This window comes from Argopecten irradians, chromosome 4 (assembly GCF_041381155.1).
Source record: "Argopecten irradians isolate NY chromosome 4, Ai_NY, whole genome shotgun sequence".
NCBI classification, from domain to species: domain Eukaryota; kingdom Metazoa; phylum Mollusca; class Bivalvia; order Pectinida; family Pectinidae; genus Argopecten; species Argopecten irradians.
In genome coordinates, this window is record NC_091137.1 from 39,501,015 (window position 1) to 39,520,184 (window position 19,170).

The window sequence follows — 19,170 nt, forward strand, 5'->3', positions numbered from 1 at the left end:
GCTCCCTGCGAGGGATTTGTCAAGGCTCGTCTGAAAACAATATAAAATCACTAGGTCCGTCTTTAATTAATAAACGAACTACTAGGTCCAACCAGTCAAACCGTATTATCGAAAACGGCCCTGGTGATTTTATACTGTTTTCAGACGAGCCTTGGCAATCCCTCACAGGCCTGTATCAAAAACTGAAGGTCTGTCAGGATTTATACTTGAAATAATGACTTTAACCAACAGTCGAACTGGTTGTTCCGAATAAACGAAAACGGCCTTGGTGCTCGAAAACGCAACCCCGAACTTACTGGTCCACCACTCTACCGTCTGAGGTATAGGGAATACACCCCCCTCCCCCACAGCGCTAATTACTATTTACAATTTATACCTGCTGCATTAATCCCCACTTTCAAATGTGTTCGCCCCTGTACACAGACCAGCCCAGCTTCTGTCTCTAACGAAGCCTCTAAATCTTGTATACCTTTCGCTTGGAGTGGTCTACGGTACCAAATGTAACAGGGTGTGAGTAGTGTGTCGCCAGCGGGGCTCGACCCCGTGACCCTTGACTTACTGGTCCCCAGCTCTACTGACTGGTCTAAAGGGAAATTTACCCCTAGTGTGAATCTAGAAGGCGACCGTATTACTGCCTACAATTTAAACCTGCTACAGTTTTTTAGGGCCGCGGTGGCCGAGTGGTTAAGATGTCCCGACATATTACCACAAGCCCTCCACCTCTGGGATGCGGGTTCGAATCCTATGTGGGGCAGTTGCCAGGTACTGACCGCTGGCCGGTGGTTTTTCTCCGGTAACTCCGGCTTTCCTCCACCAACAAACCTGGCACGTCCTTACATGACCCTGGCTGTTAATAGGACGTAAAACTAAAAACAAACCAAATGCTACAGTTATATGAGCTTAACATGTTATAAAAATTACTAAAGTTAGGTTCGGTTTTACATATTATGTCTCTTAGAATGATTTATATACCATGAGACTGAAATTTAGAATATTATATTGTTTTTTCATGTGTGAATACTTTCCTACATGTATAAATACTGAAACACACTTTCTGGGTAATATGATACTTTCAACAAAAAGGTTTTTTTCTTTTTTTTTTTTTCAAATAAGCCTAAATCTATAGAGGGTATGTTTATTGTCATGTATTCTTCTAAATCTTGAGGGTTTCTATCCTTTTTAGTGCAATGGTGTAAAAAATTGTCGTGAAATGCACTGGAAAGAATCAATCAGTTTAAATTATGTAGTTAAATTATACTCATAGTTTTGTTACCTGTTTATCTTGGCAGGTTACACATGATGTGGATGAAGCTTGGTTCAGAATGTGAAGATGGAAAAGATGTAATTGACTTCTGAGGGAAGAAGTCCAGCTATAAAAAAACATTTCAAAGTTTCCACTAAGGATCAACGGTTCACTTCTGATATTGCCTAAAAATTCTAGCTTTGTGCTTTGGGCAACAACTTTCTCTCATGGCTGCAATTTGATATATAAATGTTTCCAACAGGTTTGGGCTAAAGACATTCCCTAATATTTACTACAGGCCAGTGGTGAACTAGCAGTTTGTCTCCACTTATAATAATTATATAAGTGAACAGTGGAAAAAAAGAACATACCTTCAAAATGACAATGGGATGATTAAATCCAACAAAGAAATTACAAAACTAAAAATGTATGTAGTGTTTGTAACTTCAAATTTAAACTAGAGATATTTGACTTGATCATATATATTTAGGACTATGATAGTTGTGACTTATGGACACATTTATTGCATTTTATTTATTTAAAAGAAAATGTTATTACTATGAAAAATTGATGAAAGTGTGGAAGTACAAGTGCATTATTAATAATTATGTATGATGTGATCATGAATGTATTTTATACAAATGAGTACATTTGTTTAATTGTATATTATACTTTTAGTAACTGTACATAATAAAATTTTCTTTGATAGTGATCATGATGTTTTAAGTCATTTCCATGATGCATTAATTAACAAGACAATGTACATGTGATGACCTTTTGTCTCAGACTTCCTCTATCATATGTAACAGCTATATTGTCGGTTTTTGTGTCGCCTAGCTGCAAGGCAGGGACAACACTTGGGTATCACTATGTTGGAGTCAGCGTCAGCTTCCGGGAAACAGTGTCCGGGAAATGGTTTCTGTGCTATAACTTACAGTAATTATTGTCTGATTTCAACCAAATTTGGTATAAGGCTTTATATCAATGAGATCTCAGATGAGTTCAATTCAATATTTGCAAGAGTTACGGGACTTTAAAATCATCAAAACAGAAAAATTCATGGTTTCCGCTTGATAACTTAAAAATTAATCGTCCAATTTCAACCAAATTTTAGAAATTGTTATATCAATGAGATAACAGATGAGTTCAATAATGGTCAAAATCCGTATATATTTGCAAGAGTTACGGGACTTTAAAATCGTCAAACCAGATAAATCCATGGTTCCTGCTCGATAACTTCAGTATTTATTGTCCGATATCAACAAAATTTGGTATATTGCTTTATATCAATAAGATCTTAGATGGGTTTGATACTGGTTGTAATCCGTCAATATTTGCAAGAGTTAGGGGACTTCAAATTCGTCAAACATGGTTTCCGTTCGATAACTTTAGTATTTATTGTTTGATTTAAAACAAATTTGGTATATTGCTTTATAACATGAGATCATAAATGGGTTTGATACTGGTCAAAATCCATCAATATTTGCAAGATTTACGAGACTTGATGACTTCACCAAATTATTAACAATATTTTCAACTGTAAATAACTTTTGTGATGCTGTGCAGGCGACACATCCACTTCCATGGAATTTTTGTTATATTGAACTTTTTTTGAGAAAATCATTAACCTCCTATTAGCAGCCAGGGTCATGTATGGGCGGTCTCCCATGTATGGAGTGTCTTTTTTCATATATGTGAAGTGTAAGGTGCATGTTTTTGGAGACCGCAGTATTTTTAGTTTGGAGCATGAAGACGGCTTGTGTACATAGAAGAGCTATTCTGCATGTACAGATGGTAGAGCTAGCCTACATGTAAAGATGTTTTATTCAATGAATGTCTCTGCCAAAAAAGGAAAAGCACAAAAATCTATCACTAGCTTCCCAAGTTCTTGGTTTTGATGAAGTCCTTCAAATCAGCTTAATGGAACCTTTGACTCTTTTGATAGAATAAAATGTGTAGCTCATTGATATTGGAACTATATGTTTTTTCAACAGGTTATGATTATCATATAATATTTCAGCTTACTTGGCCTACATGTGGCGTTCAAGTTGGGTTTAATTGAACCCATCTGTAGTATAGTTATACTATATGATCATCCTGGTATGTTATGAATCACCTAGGTCTGTAGAGTAAGGACCTCATGGTTATTGGTTAATCTTGAATCTAAAATGCTTTTTTTCATCATCTTGATAACGCACACTTAGTCCCACATGTGAAGTTGCACTGATAGTTAGTGCATTAAAACATAGTTGTGATTTACTTTAACTCCTGGAGTATGGGACCATTACTTGTAACTGTCCAATATGTTACCTTTTACTGTGTTATATGTGACTCAAATATAAGACCATCCTTGAAACTCCAGGGTTACGATCACAACTGAGGATGATACAAGACGGTCACTCACCATCCTGTTTACATCCAAGATATTTTTCGGAAGAGATGAAGAAAAAAGAAACATTGACCATAAAACAAACTCATGTTGTGAACAAAATATCATTCTTTATTTGTTTTTATCATGCATGAAGACTTTGACATTCAGTGATCAGTGAAAATATTAGCTTAAATTACATGTATTTATTAAATTTATTCATAGACCTGGAGTTACACTGCCACCATAAAAACATCAACTGCTACATGTTTTACATGCAAACTTACATCCTCTATCAAATTTGTAACTTTTAAGATTAAAAGCATTGTGAATAATTTCAAAATTTCTGTACTTTACATAATTCCAACATATTGTAAGAAAAAGGCTAAACTGTTATTTCCCAACTTGCCTTCTTAGTCTCTTTTTTATGTAAAAACAATTAGAAGCAACATACTATTAAATAATTTTAAAATGGTACTAACAAGAAGTCTCAAGTCATATATCTACATGTACATTTATTTTAAACTGCTTCTTTTACAATTGTTTTACATGTATGCAAATAATAACAAGTATAAGTGCTGTTCAGGTACTTGGACACAAAGGGAGACAACTACTGGCGATTCTGAGAATATGTAACAGAAAATTCATTACTGGTGATTATTCTGACTAGGCAAAATCAACATTTTTATCATTATCTGTGTTTGCTTAAGGCACAAGGGGAGGTAATTCATTACTGACTAGTCAAAAGCTAAAAATCTTCTATATCAATATTTGTTACTAACTAAAATAAGATATCAATAAACTAGGATTTGAAATCCAAATTGGATTACCGGGTATGCATGATGATCATCTACTTCGCTTAATTTCTTATTAATGGGAGATTCCAGAAAAGACGGCCTGACTTCACAGAAAGTTAACATCCATGTCCTCAAAGGTACAGAAATATATAATTTACTTTAGATGTAAATTAATGTTAGAGTATGTATATTGCCTGGGTTACAAGGGTGATTAATACTGGTATATAAACACCCAGAAAGAAAGTAAAAGACCTTGTAGAAAGTCTATGTTTTTGTTCGTCGATTTGCCTGGAGGGATCTTTTTTGAGGATGTGGATGTGGCACACTGCTGTGACTGCTGCAGGTATGTTTCGCTACAGCGATTTGGTGCTGTAGATTGTGAGTTCTAAGCAGAGATATTTCTCAGATATATATAAATGTATTTATATATACAATGTTCTCTATTAAATCAACTCATTCAATACAAAATAACACTCCAATTATGCTGATAAATGATCTTCTGGCAAACTGTTCTTGAAGAGGTCACTCCAAGTATACACACATTTTGATAAAATAAAAATTCCTGATGTACTTGCTTGAGGTCTTTTGTTATACAGTTACCTACCCTTTGAGTAGGTATTGATTGTTATGCGAGAAAAATATATAATTTTCATAAATATAATCTTGTTATTTTCAAGAAAAAATGACATAATAATAAGTACCACAAAACTCGCATGAGATGCCAACTGCTAAAGGAAATGTGACACAAGGTTGGAAATATTAATGCAAGTGACACTCCACATTCTCCTTTTCAAACTCACAATATAATATCAAAACAGCAAATCAGAAGTGAATTGTACAGAGTCCTACCTAAAACACACTACTGCTTGTTGTTTACTTGCAAGTTTTGAAAAATAACAAGTGAATCTGTTTGTGTTATGATTAACATTTGTACTAGCCAACATGTACATATGTTTTCTATACATGTGTACTTAACTGTATGTCAATAAATAGTGCAAGTATGCAGAAGTAGATTTTAGAATTTGATGATAAACCATATTGGCCATAATTAGCGCCCCTTCCCTAATAAGAAGCTCTCCCATCTTCTGGAGGATTTGAAGTTTTCTGAAAGCCCAATCTCACGGATTTAACAATGTTTCCGTGTGATGCTTATAATATGAACATCAGCATTGCATTCTATACATGTTAATCACGATGTAATAATGTGTATCAAGGGCAAAAAAATATATGCATGTTTACTGCGACAGATTAATGTGCCATGGGTGTGAAAACAGCTAAAATATGACTGTAATTTTTAGATGTTTTTCTTCCATAACTTACATTTTTGTTACCTAATAAGCCCCCCTCTTTATTACAATTTGTCAAGCCCCCTGGGTGCTAATTACAGCGAATATGGTAATGGTACATTCAGTATGGTTTAAAACCAACACCAATAGCAGAGTACTACCTAATGATATGATTAATATATTACATATAATAATGATATAATGTGTACAGGGGATAATAAATAATGTATTAATGATACTGAATTACATAAAGAACATGTTAGAGGTATCTCATTATGATATATCTTATGTAGTTAAAATGAATGAGAAATTAATTAAAATAAATTATTTATTATAAGTTTATTGGGCTTGTAAGAAAGTACAACTGTGATTCAGATATCAAAACTATACAAAAGTCCATCTAGGACAAAAAAGTAATATATTAAAATAGAACTTGACACTATTCTTTTTTTGACAAGTTTAACCTATAAAGTGCTGCTTAGAAATTGATATTTTGGTTCATCACAATATTGAAGGAATTAGAAAACTCTAGATGTCGCTGCTTTCAGTTCAAAATGTAAACGATGTGAAATTAATCAAAATGATAATTGATCATGACCTTCAGTATTCAATCATTGCCTCAAAAACCTGGTAACCACATTAGAATTACTGGGTATCATGAGGTTGATTAATTAAACAAGCAGTGTTTTATTAAAATTAAAACCATATTTTATAACTTCATGTCAAATTTTACATTAAGTGGTGACAATTTCCTCAGAATTGCTTATATGCAAGAGAAATGTTTTAAAGTGAAATGAAAATGATATACATGTCAAGTGTAATTAGGAATGCTTGGCAAACTCTGAAGCGTATGTAGACCACAGGGAATTGTAACGTAGAAGGGGGTAGGTCTGATGTGTACATGTATATGTAACTCGTTGACTTTTATTTTTTATATATTCAACTCTACATGGACACGTACTTTTTTCTTGGCATGTAATATAGTATATGTACTCAGCAGACCCTAACTCCCTTTTACAATTCCCTGTGGTGTTGACTTGGAAGATGATGTTAGCACTATCGCATCACAGGTTTCTCATCAAACCAACTTCAGTGGATTTGGAACAAGGATTCAACCGCATCAATATCACAGCTTTGTATTTCATAGTAAAACTAAATCTGTACACCAGGTACACATGTTAACTGTAACAGTTACATGGAAGGGTTCACCATGTAAACTTCAATTATATCTACCCGGTAGCTTTGTCATTTTACTATGTATTAAACATATAACCAATGTAAGTATAAAATGTATACATTATATACAATGTATATATATATATATCACAGTTAATTTACCGGTAGGTACAATTCTATAACAGATAACAATTAAATCATATGTACATTATACAGCATCATTTAACATGAATTGTTTCTTTTGATCTCAGCAAGTTATCTATCAATCTATCATCCATCAAAATATATTATGTACTTGTAACTAATAACATGTAATTACATTAATTAATCTGTATTCAGATTTGTCTACACATACCCAGCCAGCAGTACAGTAGATATGTTATCTTGAAACGATTCAATACCAAGACTTGTTCTAGCAGTAGAAATTTCACACAATTTATATCATGTTTCACAATGCTATTCACACTCAAAATCTTTTAAAGACATTAACAAGTAATGTATAATCAATAACAATAAAGTGATATTTAAGAGTGATCAAAACAGAAAATTGAATTGTAAGCATTAGAAAATGGACATTGAAAGTATTGAAAATTTATACTTGAAGAAAGAAATACAGAAAATAAACCCCTACATTATTTCCTCTATCATGGCCTGAGTTTCCTCTGATCCTGGCATTAGAATATGACATCTAACCAATCTACAGCAGATGTCTGTCTGCCAGGTTATCTAGGAATGGTATAATAAAAGAAAACTTGGACTATATGTGTGTACACCTCAATACAAAATTGCTGATAACCATGGCCACCACGCACGACCTGCATGTTTTTGTTTGCTTTTGTTTTTGTTTATTTTTATAACCAAATGTGTTACTGGAGTATATCCAATAAGTTGGTTAGAAAACCAGGCTTCCTTGCATTAAACCTAGTAAAATGTAAAGCTCACACTCCTTGTTAAGAGGTAGAGTCTTCGTAAAGACATTTTTTACCATCTTGTCATATTCTTGATACTTCAGAATTTATTGCCAGTGTCATCATATCCACCCCTGGACCATGTTGTTTTGAAACTGAAGGCTTTTCAGGAAAGGAAAAATAACTTGACCAATCACTGGCCAACAGAGATTTCTTTCAAAGATAACTCAGGAGTGATGCCCACTGTCTAAGCCAATACAGTATATCTAGTATTATTCAATCAAACATTTTCTTTTGGTGTTCAGGACCAAACAATACTATCTCATCTTCCACTATTATCTCATATAGTCAGGCTTTAGTTTTGCTATGACATAGTCCAGAGGTGTATTATGATGATAAGTTATCAATCCTAAATGAACATCACGAATGGACTTTACCTGTACATAAAGTGGCAAATGTTTATAAGTTAACAGCTATGATCAACAGAATTTCAATCGTTGAAATGTAAGCAAACTTCTTTAAATTCTTTAGTTTTCTAATTTTGTCCAGAGTAATGCCCACACATATAGTTCCAGCTGGTGATTTTATCTTTAGAAGATCACATTATTCCTGAGTGAAGATGATACTACCATAGTCTTGTATGAGAGTAATGCCGTGCTCCAATTGTTTGATGGGATGGACTCGGTGCACCTGGTACCCAGTTTGACATATTGTGCATGGGCTTGCACCGATCGACAGTGCTACCCGGGTTGTATGCTTTACTGGTGATGTCAGGAAGAATTGATGGTTTCGTGTATGTTTGAAAGGTTGGTAAATTACTGGAAACAGAAAATCAAACTTAAAACATTAATACATTCCTTATTATGTATTTGTATACAATAAACAGATACCCTTGTTGGTAGGTATTGATTGTTACATCAATTTTTTGTGAGCAAAACTTTTTTCAGAGAAAGACCTGCAAGGCCAAGGGTAGATAACTCTGTAATATGCAAGGACAGGACAAATGAAGAAGTTGAACCTTGTAATCTGAAAATCCTATAAACCCCTTTCCATTGGTTCCTGCAAAACCTCACATATCTTGTACATTTGCATCAGGTAATCTAATCTACTTAATGAAATTCAATTAATTGGATGGCTAAAGTCGGTAAAAATGGTGTGAATGTATCCAGTATAATTTCTTATGGAATAGAAAAATAAACTTTCTCGTCAAAATCTGTCTGTGTACGTAGAAATTAATTTAAAGTATAGGAATCCTAAAACGTCCTCCCGGCTGACTATGTCCGTGGTTACATTTCCACGCAGCCTCGCTTGTACATTTGCATCAGGTAATCTAATCTACTTAATGAAATTCAATTAATTGAATAACTTTTGAAGTTTTATCCTGTTTTGTTGGTTTCATGATAATTAGCAAGGTTCAACTGCATTCAAAACTGTCAAATATATAATGTATAAATCAACATGAAAATCAATATATTCTCTTTTTAGCTTAGTTTATGGCTGATGAAGTGCTTTACAGGTAACATGTCTTCAAGGTTATTTTATTATCATAAAGCTTTGATAAAATACAAAATTAAATTCCTTAATAATAATTCTACACAAATGCAACAGAAGAGCTATAGCCATGTGTAAGGTAATGAGCCATTCTCACCTTGGGAGAGTGTCTGGTGTGATGTGCACTTTAAGATGACCTCCACGACCTTGATAGTCCTGGTGAAGGTTGAGCTGTTCTTTGTAACTTTGTGGCGGGTCCATTCTCTTCAGAATGGGTGGAGATGGTTCTCGGCGCACTTCCCGATTCCGACTGTTGGCACGACTCCCGCTACTCGTACGACTGTTGGCTCTGCTTCCTTCCCTGTGGTTGTAGGAACCGCTATTAGGGCGAGAGCGAAAGCTCCCCTCAGGAGGTGTATTGGCGTGACGGCTGTATAAGTTAGCCCCGGCGCCATAAGCTCGTGAGTTATATGTGGTTGTTAGAGGTTGTAGGTTCAAGTGCACACTTCAAAAAAAAAATTAGTGAAAGAAGACAAGGTTAATTAAGTTCAGAATGAATAACACAGAATGGTATACCTTTGGTATTTCAGTGTACAATAAGTCATAGATGTTGATATTAAACATAATGATTATATGCCTTATTTAAAGAAGAATACATGTTGTGAGGGTTTAATTATGTTGGTAATTCAAGTGATCATCTCAAAGTCAGAAGCAGAAGACTATGGGTTTATTTTTTGGGCATATTTAATCATGTGGGTTTTACTTGTAATAAGCATCTGACACAGTTAGTGTTTCCCTGAAACTGACAAATATGTCTTTGGACAAAACAGATAAACATAGTTCATTTATTTGCAGGAATGTGATGGAAATTAACATGCATGTATGTAAGGTAGTCATTAGCTACAGCGTTTACTACAAGGAGTTCTTTAGGTAAATATTAAATTCTGAATTGATGTTCTGTAATATGAAATGTTATGGCATCAGATAGAAATACCAATAGTTGGGATATTGGAATCAAACAAAAGTATCCTTTTTAAAAATTCTTTCTGGACTTAGGTGGAATTAATAGAATCTTATATGGGTCTGTGAAGTGGATAGGGATATCTCAACCGGAGTGAAAGATTTAGCCGAGGGTTGATGGCCAAAATCTTTCAAGAGGGTTGAGATATCCATGTCCACTTCACAGACCCATGTTTGATTCTTTTTCTCCCATACTTAGTAGAAAAAATGATGAAATTCCACTTAGTTTCCAGCTTTTTCATCGCGCTATGATCGCAGGAACGTCGTTATGCGTAAAAATTGATGACGTCATATACAATGCGCGTAGCAGTTACGCCGCATGTATTGATGACGTCACATTATTGTCTAGCGCGTGTGAGCTGTCTTACACCCCCCTACAAGGAAGATGTCTCATTTGTTCCAGTTAATGATGGAATAACTCATCTGTTTAGAGGATTGAACTAAAGGAAAACTGGCCTCTTCTTTTTGGTTTAAAGGGAACGGTGATCATCTGACTGAATTAGAAGGATAATCATGCTCATACATGTAGTTAAAGATTGAGTGAAAAGTTAGGTGAAAGTAAATAAGAGTATACATTGTGTACAAAAGCAAACCAATGATAATATTTTTGTGTTATTGTCAATTTTCTACAAGCAATTAATTACATTCTGCATACTAAAGAATATCTTTCAATTATCCTAAATATAGTGAAACAAATACAATGTGATACAGAGTGAAAATAAAACAATAGATTTAAAACAATATTTATACGAATAAATGTATTTAGTATTGCTGTTAAAAAGTATGGGAAAAATGTTTTGAACAAACCAAATTTAATTCATGGCAATATTTCCCCATTCCGATTTATAGTCAACCAAAATCCTTTTTTTTCTATTGTAGGAAATTACTGTACATCCTTAAAGTTCCTGGTTTTGAATACAGAAAGCTTAGATTTATTGATATCAAGACAAATTTACTTTTTAAAGTGAAATTATCTTAGAAAAGTTTTGGAAAGAACAAATATGTCAAATATCAATGGGCCAATAAACAAAATTGAAAAAACTAAATAGAAAGTTTAGCCATTCCAAAAATTATCAAACTTAGTAGGCTCTTTGAGTTATGGGAGTTTGAGTTTACAAAATTTAACTGTACTTTGAAATAATAATGTCTTACTTTCGATGATGAACATATTTTCTCATAGGCATACCTTTGGTCCGGTGTTTTCCGCAGTGGATCAATTTCGAGATCTTTTATTCCAACTGGTACTTGCATCTCCAGTTCTCTTAAATTTGGCTGTAAAGATAAATGCAAGATTTTATCAAACCATTGTACACTTTACTTGTAAGGTTTCTACTAAGGCTACAAAAGCTGGTCCAGTTCTTATGTTTCTTAAATTATTGCTATTAAGACTTTCAGAGCTACATGTATATAGTCGAATCTTACGTTGTAAGAAATTTATGTCTGATGGACATAATTGTCTTAATTTTGCCATGGATACAGATACAATACTTGGTATTTTAACTGCAAATGATTGCAGCAGCAGTGAGAATTATAGCATTCCAATGTATCTTTTTTTCATTATCCATTCGGAATTCGATTAGGACTTGCACTCATTGTTCATATTCATGCACATGTTTAGTATTAATATGAATAGCAACATTATTTAACAAATCAAAATTGGTAGGAAATAACCAGAGAAATGCCAGATTACCATATAATTAGCTCACATTATATCTACCGGTTAAGTACATTAGAAGTTTAATCTATTTCTGGCTGTATTTTAAAGGAGCATCAAACCTTTGGTAACTTAAGTGATTTTCAAAACCCAATCAACTATTTGTTTCAGCATAAATCATCCATAGATTGCCTAGATCAAGGAGGTTCAACCTTTGTTTATTACCCATGTTACTCAGCCTATGGTCTGAACAGAACATAGTGGAGTTTAATTAGGCATTGTGGTATTTGAGGTTCAACAGCTAAACAGATATTTTGAATTCAATTTGTTTTATTACATACAATGTGCTGTATTTGACCAAATATCATATACATGTATGAAACCCTAGTACTTAAAAATCATGACAATTGAGGGCAGGGCATTCATAACCTTTCACAAAGTTATTGTACAAGGTAAACTACAAATTCATTTACAAAAGAAACTTTGTATAACTTTTTATAATATTCATATAATTAATTTTTATTTGTTTTCATACTAAATCCAACTGTCTGATTGGCAGATACTTTTTCTTCATATACTATGAGAAAAAAATCTGAGAACGGCACGAAAGCCCGACGTTATCTTGACATCAGAATAGAGAAGTCAATGTTGTGTATTGATTTGGAAAAAATAATCCATTGGAAAGTCAATGGAATCATACGTTTAAACGTGTTTTATGTTATCAAGTTGTCTGAAAAATTATTAAAAGCATTGATGTCACTATTTTTTAACTTCATCGGGGTATGAAATAAATTTTGTTTACAAACTTTTGTGAGAATCTGCTACACAGATTCACACAGCTTGCAAACAAAATTTCTTACATACCCCAATAAAGTTAAAAAATAGTGACATCAATGCTTAAAAATAGAGATTTTGATAGCTAAGTGAACTTCAGGCATTGGGAAGAAGGGGTGCTTATAATGTTAGGTCGAATACATGTAATATTACATACATACTATTGTGTTACTTATATCTATATATCTACCAAATATACCATAATCATCAGTCATATTTAGCATTGCATGCTATCACATGGATAATGTTTTTATGATTAGAATAAGACATACAACATCATTATTTGTTATATTCTCTAACTGTGACATACCACGCAGTGTAAAATTTAAGTTATCTGAGTTAACAGCTTCGTCTTTAGGATTAGGATAACTCAACACACTACTACATTTGTTATCCCCTTTATAACAGTCACATGTTCACATGTACAAACATATAAAGTTAGGCTTGCACTAGTCAATTCAGCAACCAAAGTCCATCATAATATGCCTTGACCACAACATGCCTTGACCACATATATATATGGTCACTTACGTGATCCATGGTGTAAAAATGACCAGTGCCCTGATGGCTAAGACTTGCTGTTGACTGTCCTAATTCGCAGTTGTCCAAATGGTCATTGTAGCCATATGGATATTCCTAGTTTTGATAGTTTTCAAATTATTTTTTTTAATCATATAAGCCTATTAATTTGCCATTGTCATATAGAAATCTATAGTACTAGAGATATTGTTTAAAATCCTATTTCTAAATTGCACGAATTAAGCTTTATTTAAATATGAATTCACTATGTACATCACTCTTTTACCAATGCAATGAAATAACAGTATAAGGACACGGCTAGTGTACATAACTGGTCATTGCCATTGTTTAGGAATTTTCCAAAAACCTTTATATGCCACAAATCTGTCTACACTGGCCAAATATTATACTGGTCAGTTTTAGAAAGTTATATCACAGGCTTTTGGCTCCATATACAAAGCATTATGCATATATAGAGTATAAATAAATCTATAAAGCCAAATGCCTGTGGTTATACTCTACATTTTTATTCCCAACAACAATCCACATCTCCTCCTACTGACCTCCTCTTGTCTGTTAGGTGGTGCACTCCTGCTGGACAGCTGACCAGAATTTGGTCGACTGTAATGTCGCTTAAAGCGCCCATAATGACTAGAACTTCGACCATGTTGTACAATTATATCTCCATCACCAACTAAAAAACGAGACAAACCTTTCAACTCTTCCTTTCATCTTCAACAAAATGACTGCATAGATTTACAGTTTAATATGGTGATCAAAAAGTGGTAAAACATTTATATAAGGAAATTTTAATAAAGTTATTCTTGATTATAGCAGTATGTATAAAGAAAATCAAGAAAGCAAGAAATCTGGAACATATGCATTTTTCTTATTAAACACATGTACATAATGTCAATATATAAGTTATATGTATATGATTTTCACTTGTTATTCTATCTCATATAGACCTGTCTAAGGTAACAAACCTGATAAAGAGTCACTAATTTGGTAAAACCCTTGGCAAAGCCACAGGGACCTGGCACAAATTTCTAACCAACAGTATTAAATTTGTACCAGGTACCTGTGGGCAAAGCCTCTGATTTTACTTAACTTAGTGACATGATATTCCTACTCTAATATGAAAGAGTCTTACATACAGTGGAGTGAGTGATTTTCAGATACTTACAGTTTGAATCAGGATGTACTGGAGGCCTGCCTCCAAATCTCCGCCTGGCGTTACCCGTACCCGTGCCTGGACGGTTGTTGAAAAAACCCTCAAACACCACAAAGTTATTCACCTGGGGAATCTCTGCTTTCAGGTTGTAGTGCTTCTTTAAAAACTCACTGAACTTGAATGATGGCTTGTCAATAGCCATATGATGTGGTTTGACATTCGTGTCCTGTATAAATAACATGATAATTAGAAAATGTAGATATACAAAAAATGTAACATTTAAATGAAACACACAAGAAACATTATGTAGATCCAAATGTTATTTCATATATATTTCTTTGATTAAAAATCACCTAAAGTCTATTGATATCTAACATGAAACATGATAATTAAAAATACAATATTCAACCAAACAAGTGTCACTATCTCTATAAATGCCATTCCCCTTTTTCAATACCTCAAGTTCATTAATGAGCACATTGAATTAAATTCTTTAAAAGTAGAAATATGAATACAGTTTCTATATAAGCTATTTCTTTTATTTCTTTTGCAAACTAATTTGTAACTTTCTTTGTAAAATGATTTGCTGAAAGGTATCAATTTTGTCATAATATGCTCCCCATCCATTTTCTCATGCAGTGATTTTCTAAGTAAATTTGGGGCCAAATAAAGGCCCCTTCCCCTAGACATATTTTGCTGTATTTTCCAATTTTATATAAACATTTTCCCAATAAACAAAAATTCTCCAAAATATATATGTTTCAAGAAAGATGAAATGTTGTTTTTCCCATTTCATGAGGTACTGGCCCCTGAAATTATCAAGTAAGAAAATTACTGTCAAGTTTTGAAAGGCTCCCCGGGCACTTATTTGATAAAGTACAGTAAATTGTATGTACAGTGGAAGCAGACTTTACAGACAGTGTTCAGAACAAACCAAACTAAATTGCATATAACAGTATGTCAGCATTAGCTTTTTCTTTAACACCTACATACCAGTTTGTATATACAATAATCTCATAATAATGTTTTAAGACATACACTGTATTCAAATTGTCAAGTTCCAGAAAGCTTACAAGCTCATTTGTTGGGACTTACTCTGAGCATATAGTCAAACAATTTACGCCCACAGCCCATCCTCTGTCTAGACTCGTGGACATAAAAATCCAGCACACATATTGGTTCCAGTTCATGTACACCTCCATTTCTGTCATACACAAATAATTTTTTGCGTCCAATCTTTAGAATGCCCACAACAGCTCCAGGACCACTACAACATTAAGAGATATATACATTGTAGAACACATTTAACATGGCATGCAAGTTGTTAGTTAAATACCTGTATAAATACATGTTTATCATCTTAAATGTTCAAAATGCTCTGCTGCCAATATAGCATAAACGATACTCATTATTTGAACCATAATGTTGTAGTGGAAAGAAATTTCACTTCAGACTTACATTTAAACACAGGCCTAATTAATTAACTTCATTATTAGTTTTGTTAAATATAATAAATTGATGATAAACTGATGTACTCACTTATTATTACTGTTAGAATCCTTCATACAATACAGGGTGTGATCAGACAGCTGAAGTTTCCGTCCCCCTGTAATGGTTCCATGGAGTCCTTGGGCCTAAAAATTCAATAAATATTTCAAGGTTTAGATATCATAGTTACTGGTATATACAGAATCATTATTATTTTTTTTTAATAATTTTCCATTCTTTCTTTAAACATGATTTACTTGAGTCTATGATATTTGACAGTTATATGTTATCTAGTGGAAATATTTCCTATTATTATAGTACACAGTCATATAAGAGACAAAGAAAACTGTATTATAGTCATATGGTTGTTATGCATCGATCAAGTTGTGTTAAAACTGACCATTTACTACCCCAAGATGTGAAGAAAATTGTATCATTAAACAGGTGGTTGTAATACAGAGCTGAGGGGTTCGAAAAGGTAGCTATAGGTTTTACTCAAACTGTATATGCATTATGAAATATAAATAATTTTTATAATTATACTTTTGGAATAGATCAAAGGAGCATTAAAATATAATCTGCCAATGCATAAATTAATCTCAACTACTGATGTTTACTTTGAGATCCAAATACATGTTTAAAATAATGTTTACCCGAGAGGAAGCCTCCCCCATCTTGTCAATGACAGTAAAGAGTTGAGACCGTAGCTCAGTATAGGTGAACCTTGAAAGAAAAGGAAGTTTACTAAGTCATCTTAACATAACTTGCCTATGCAAGTGTCATTGATACATGTACAATACTAGCTGTAATCTTTATAGGTACTGTACTATTGTTTTTTCCCCTTGTAGTTTATCTGCTTCGTCTATATTGACGATTTACACCCGTTTTACCGTTTGTCTGATATGTCATATGCATAAAATATGTTATTGAAAATATTCATCTCAATTTTACATGATATACTTAGCAAACATGACAACCAAATAAAATAATTCAAAATAAAACAGTCTTACCCGTCGGCATTTTTCCTGAATGGAACAACATTTCTATCTAATTTAGAAATGTCACTGCCGAGTAAATTGTTGATATTAAATGGAAACTCCATTAGTCTATGAGTTTGTCTCTGTATAGATAGTTTTTATGTCATAATTTAGGTTGAAAACCGCAGCAATGTGCTTCTAAATGTCACCATTTTTTTTTTGAGCTCCAAGCAAACATTACAGGACCGGGCAGAATGGCATATTTTCTCCAAAAAATGATATTACCCGTTAATTAATTATCATAATATTCAGCAATAACTTATGTTTTGTGTTAAAAATAAAACTATATAAAATATTTTATTGTATATCATTGAAAATAAATAGTATAATCGGAGCTATTATTGTCCACTAAAGGCGTCAAGTACCGACAGAAAGTGCCCGGTAAACCTTAGATGTGCAAAGAAAGACAACTCTGTCTTGAGAGTCGGTAATTGAGTTGCAACGCAGTGGTTTTCTGTGATATAAAAAATACGATTTTAGATTAAACTATATCTTATTTTCAATGCAAAGTCATCAAATTACAAATGTAAGGATTCAGAAAAAATAGTCCATTGATATACTTATGCCTGGGTTGAAACAATGTGAATGCAAATCTTATTCCCTGTCGAACCTAGCCTACCTTCTCCCCAGCAAAAGTTATGGATGTTCTGGTATTCTGAGAGCGAAGTTAACTTTATTTCCGTATTGAAAATGCAATTTGCATAAAGTTGAATCCTTACAAGTGGGGGAAATTCATATGTCTTGATAATTTTTATTTACACCCAAGATGATCCAAGTTAAATGTACCATTAGACAACAATATAATGCCATAATAACGCGATTCAGTCTAAGAGATTTGTACATATATCGGAAAAAGCCAAGTTCAAATGAAAATTAGATCAGTCGGTTTTACTGTGATATGCTAGAAAAGCAGAGTAATGCTACTTTTGTCTAGAACTGCTCATATCACTCTGACAGTAGTGTGTTTACCTTAAATTATGTCAATTGTCTTGCCTAAAAAATCAGTTTATCACCTCCTCAGTGGTTATGTAGTTCATTTGTTTAACGTGAGTGACTTTGGCTCGGGTATGGATACAGCGTCAATATTGTACCTGCTTATTACAACGGTATCAATTAAAATACTAAACAATGACGTGGAATTTGTCAATATTTTATGTTACATATTTCATAAGAAATGTAGAACAGTACATCTATGCCATAGTTTGCTTTTTGGTCATGTAAAAGAATTAGCCTGAGTGAATGGTCCCTTTAATAATTAAAAAAAAGATAATGTGCGAAGGCGTTTTGTTAATTAATGACTTACATCGCTTTTGAATGCACGAGAATATATTTAAACTGTTTTTGTCCAGATTTTACAATTCCCATCCTATTTGGCAAGCGTGCTCATCTTTGTGATTTTGAAAAGGTAAGTACTATGAAGACTAGCTGCATACTGTTAAAAATAAATCACAGAATAGAGTAATGTCTTAGGAGAACACATTAATACATTTAATAGTTTATAAAGCAGTGAAATAGGTATAAGCTTCATAATTAGTCATGGTTTCTGCGCTCACAACTGATTCTGGCAAACCATTCCAGATATTCATTACTATAACCGTAAACGAGTTTTCAAAACTCTAGTTCTCATAGTCTGTGTTTAATTGTTGGTTAATTTGTTAAACGCTCTTCATTTTCCATCCTCGTTACACAAGGGGTAACTATCAGTCATCAAGGAAAAGACCAATCAATCACAGGCCTGCATATCAATCTGATTACTTCGTGTTGTAGCGACAGCTGATTTTAGTCATTGAGTGACGATTTTCCCGTCCCCGCCCCACCCTCTCCAACTCCCCCGATTATATGTACATGCAAGCAATGTAGGCCTGGTGTTGTTTCTGTTTAAAGGCCCACTACCTTTCCGGAGCAAAATATAAAGGTTTATTAAAAACATTAATAACATCAGAAAATACATATCGATGGCCTAAGATGAGGTTACAACACCAAACATATGCAAGATTTCCTGCGTAATATATGACAACAGCTGAGAGTCATTTCGCTGTTTTGCCGTCTGGCGCAGTGATAGTCAACTACCAGGCGGTATTTAGGACGACGGCGGGAAACATAAGACGACCCGCGTTATGAAAATTAACGTTTTATTTATTTAAATCAAATTGTTCAGAAGGTGATGATACATGT

The 19,170-nt window shown here is 33.5% G+C and overlaps 1 protein-coding gene across 6 annotated transcripts; it reads right to left on the reverse strand.

The window, feature by feature from the left end:
- Positions 1 to 3,722: 3,722 nt before the first annotated feature.
- On the reverse strand, positions 3,723 to 17,172 carry LOC138321615 (alpha-tubulin N-acetyltransferase-like). 6 transcript variants are annotated; one of them, XM_069265395.1, is made up of 10 exons: positions 16,969 to 17,172; positions 16,612 to 16,681; positions 16,010 to 16,104; positions 15,566 to 15,737; positions 14,483 to 14,696; positions 13,860 to 13,990; positions 13,309 to 13,413; positions 11,476 to 11,561; positions 9,427 to 9,630; positions 3,723 to 8,596 (listed from the first exon to the last, which is right to left on the reverse strand). In XM_069265395.1, exons 1-10 carry the CDS (start codon positions 17,058 to 17,060, stop codon positions 8,404 to 8,406), a joined length of 1,362 nt encoding a protein of 453 aa, XP_069121496.1. In that variant the 5' UTR covers positions 17,061 to 17,172; the 3' UTR covers positions 3,723 to 8,403. The 6 variants fall into 6 exon arrangements, with proteins under 6 accessions (XP_069121496.1, XP_069121495.1, XP_069121493.1 ...); XM_069265394.1 differs by having other exon boundaries at positions 9,427 to 9,648; XM_069265392.1 differs by having other exon boundaries at positions 9,427 to 9,774.
- Between the last annotated feature and the right edge of the window lie 1,998 nt (positions 17,173 to 19,170).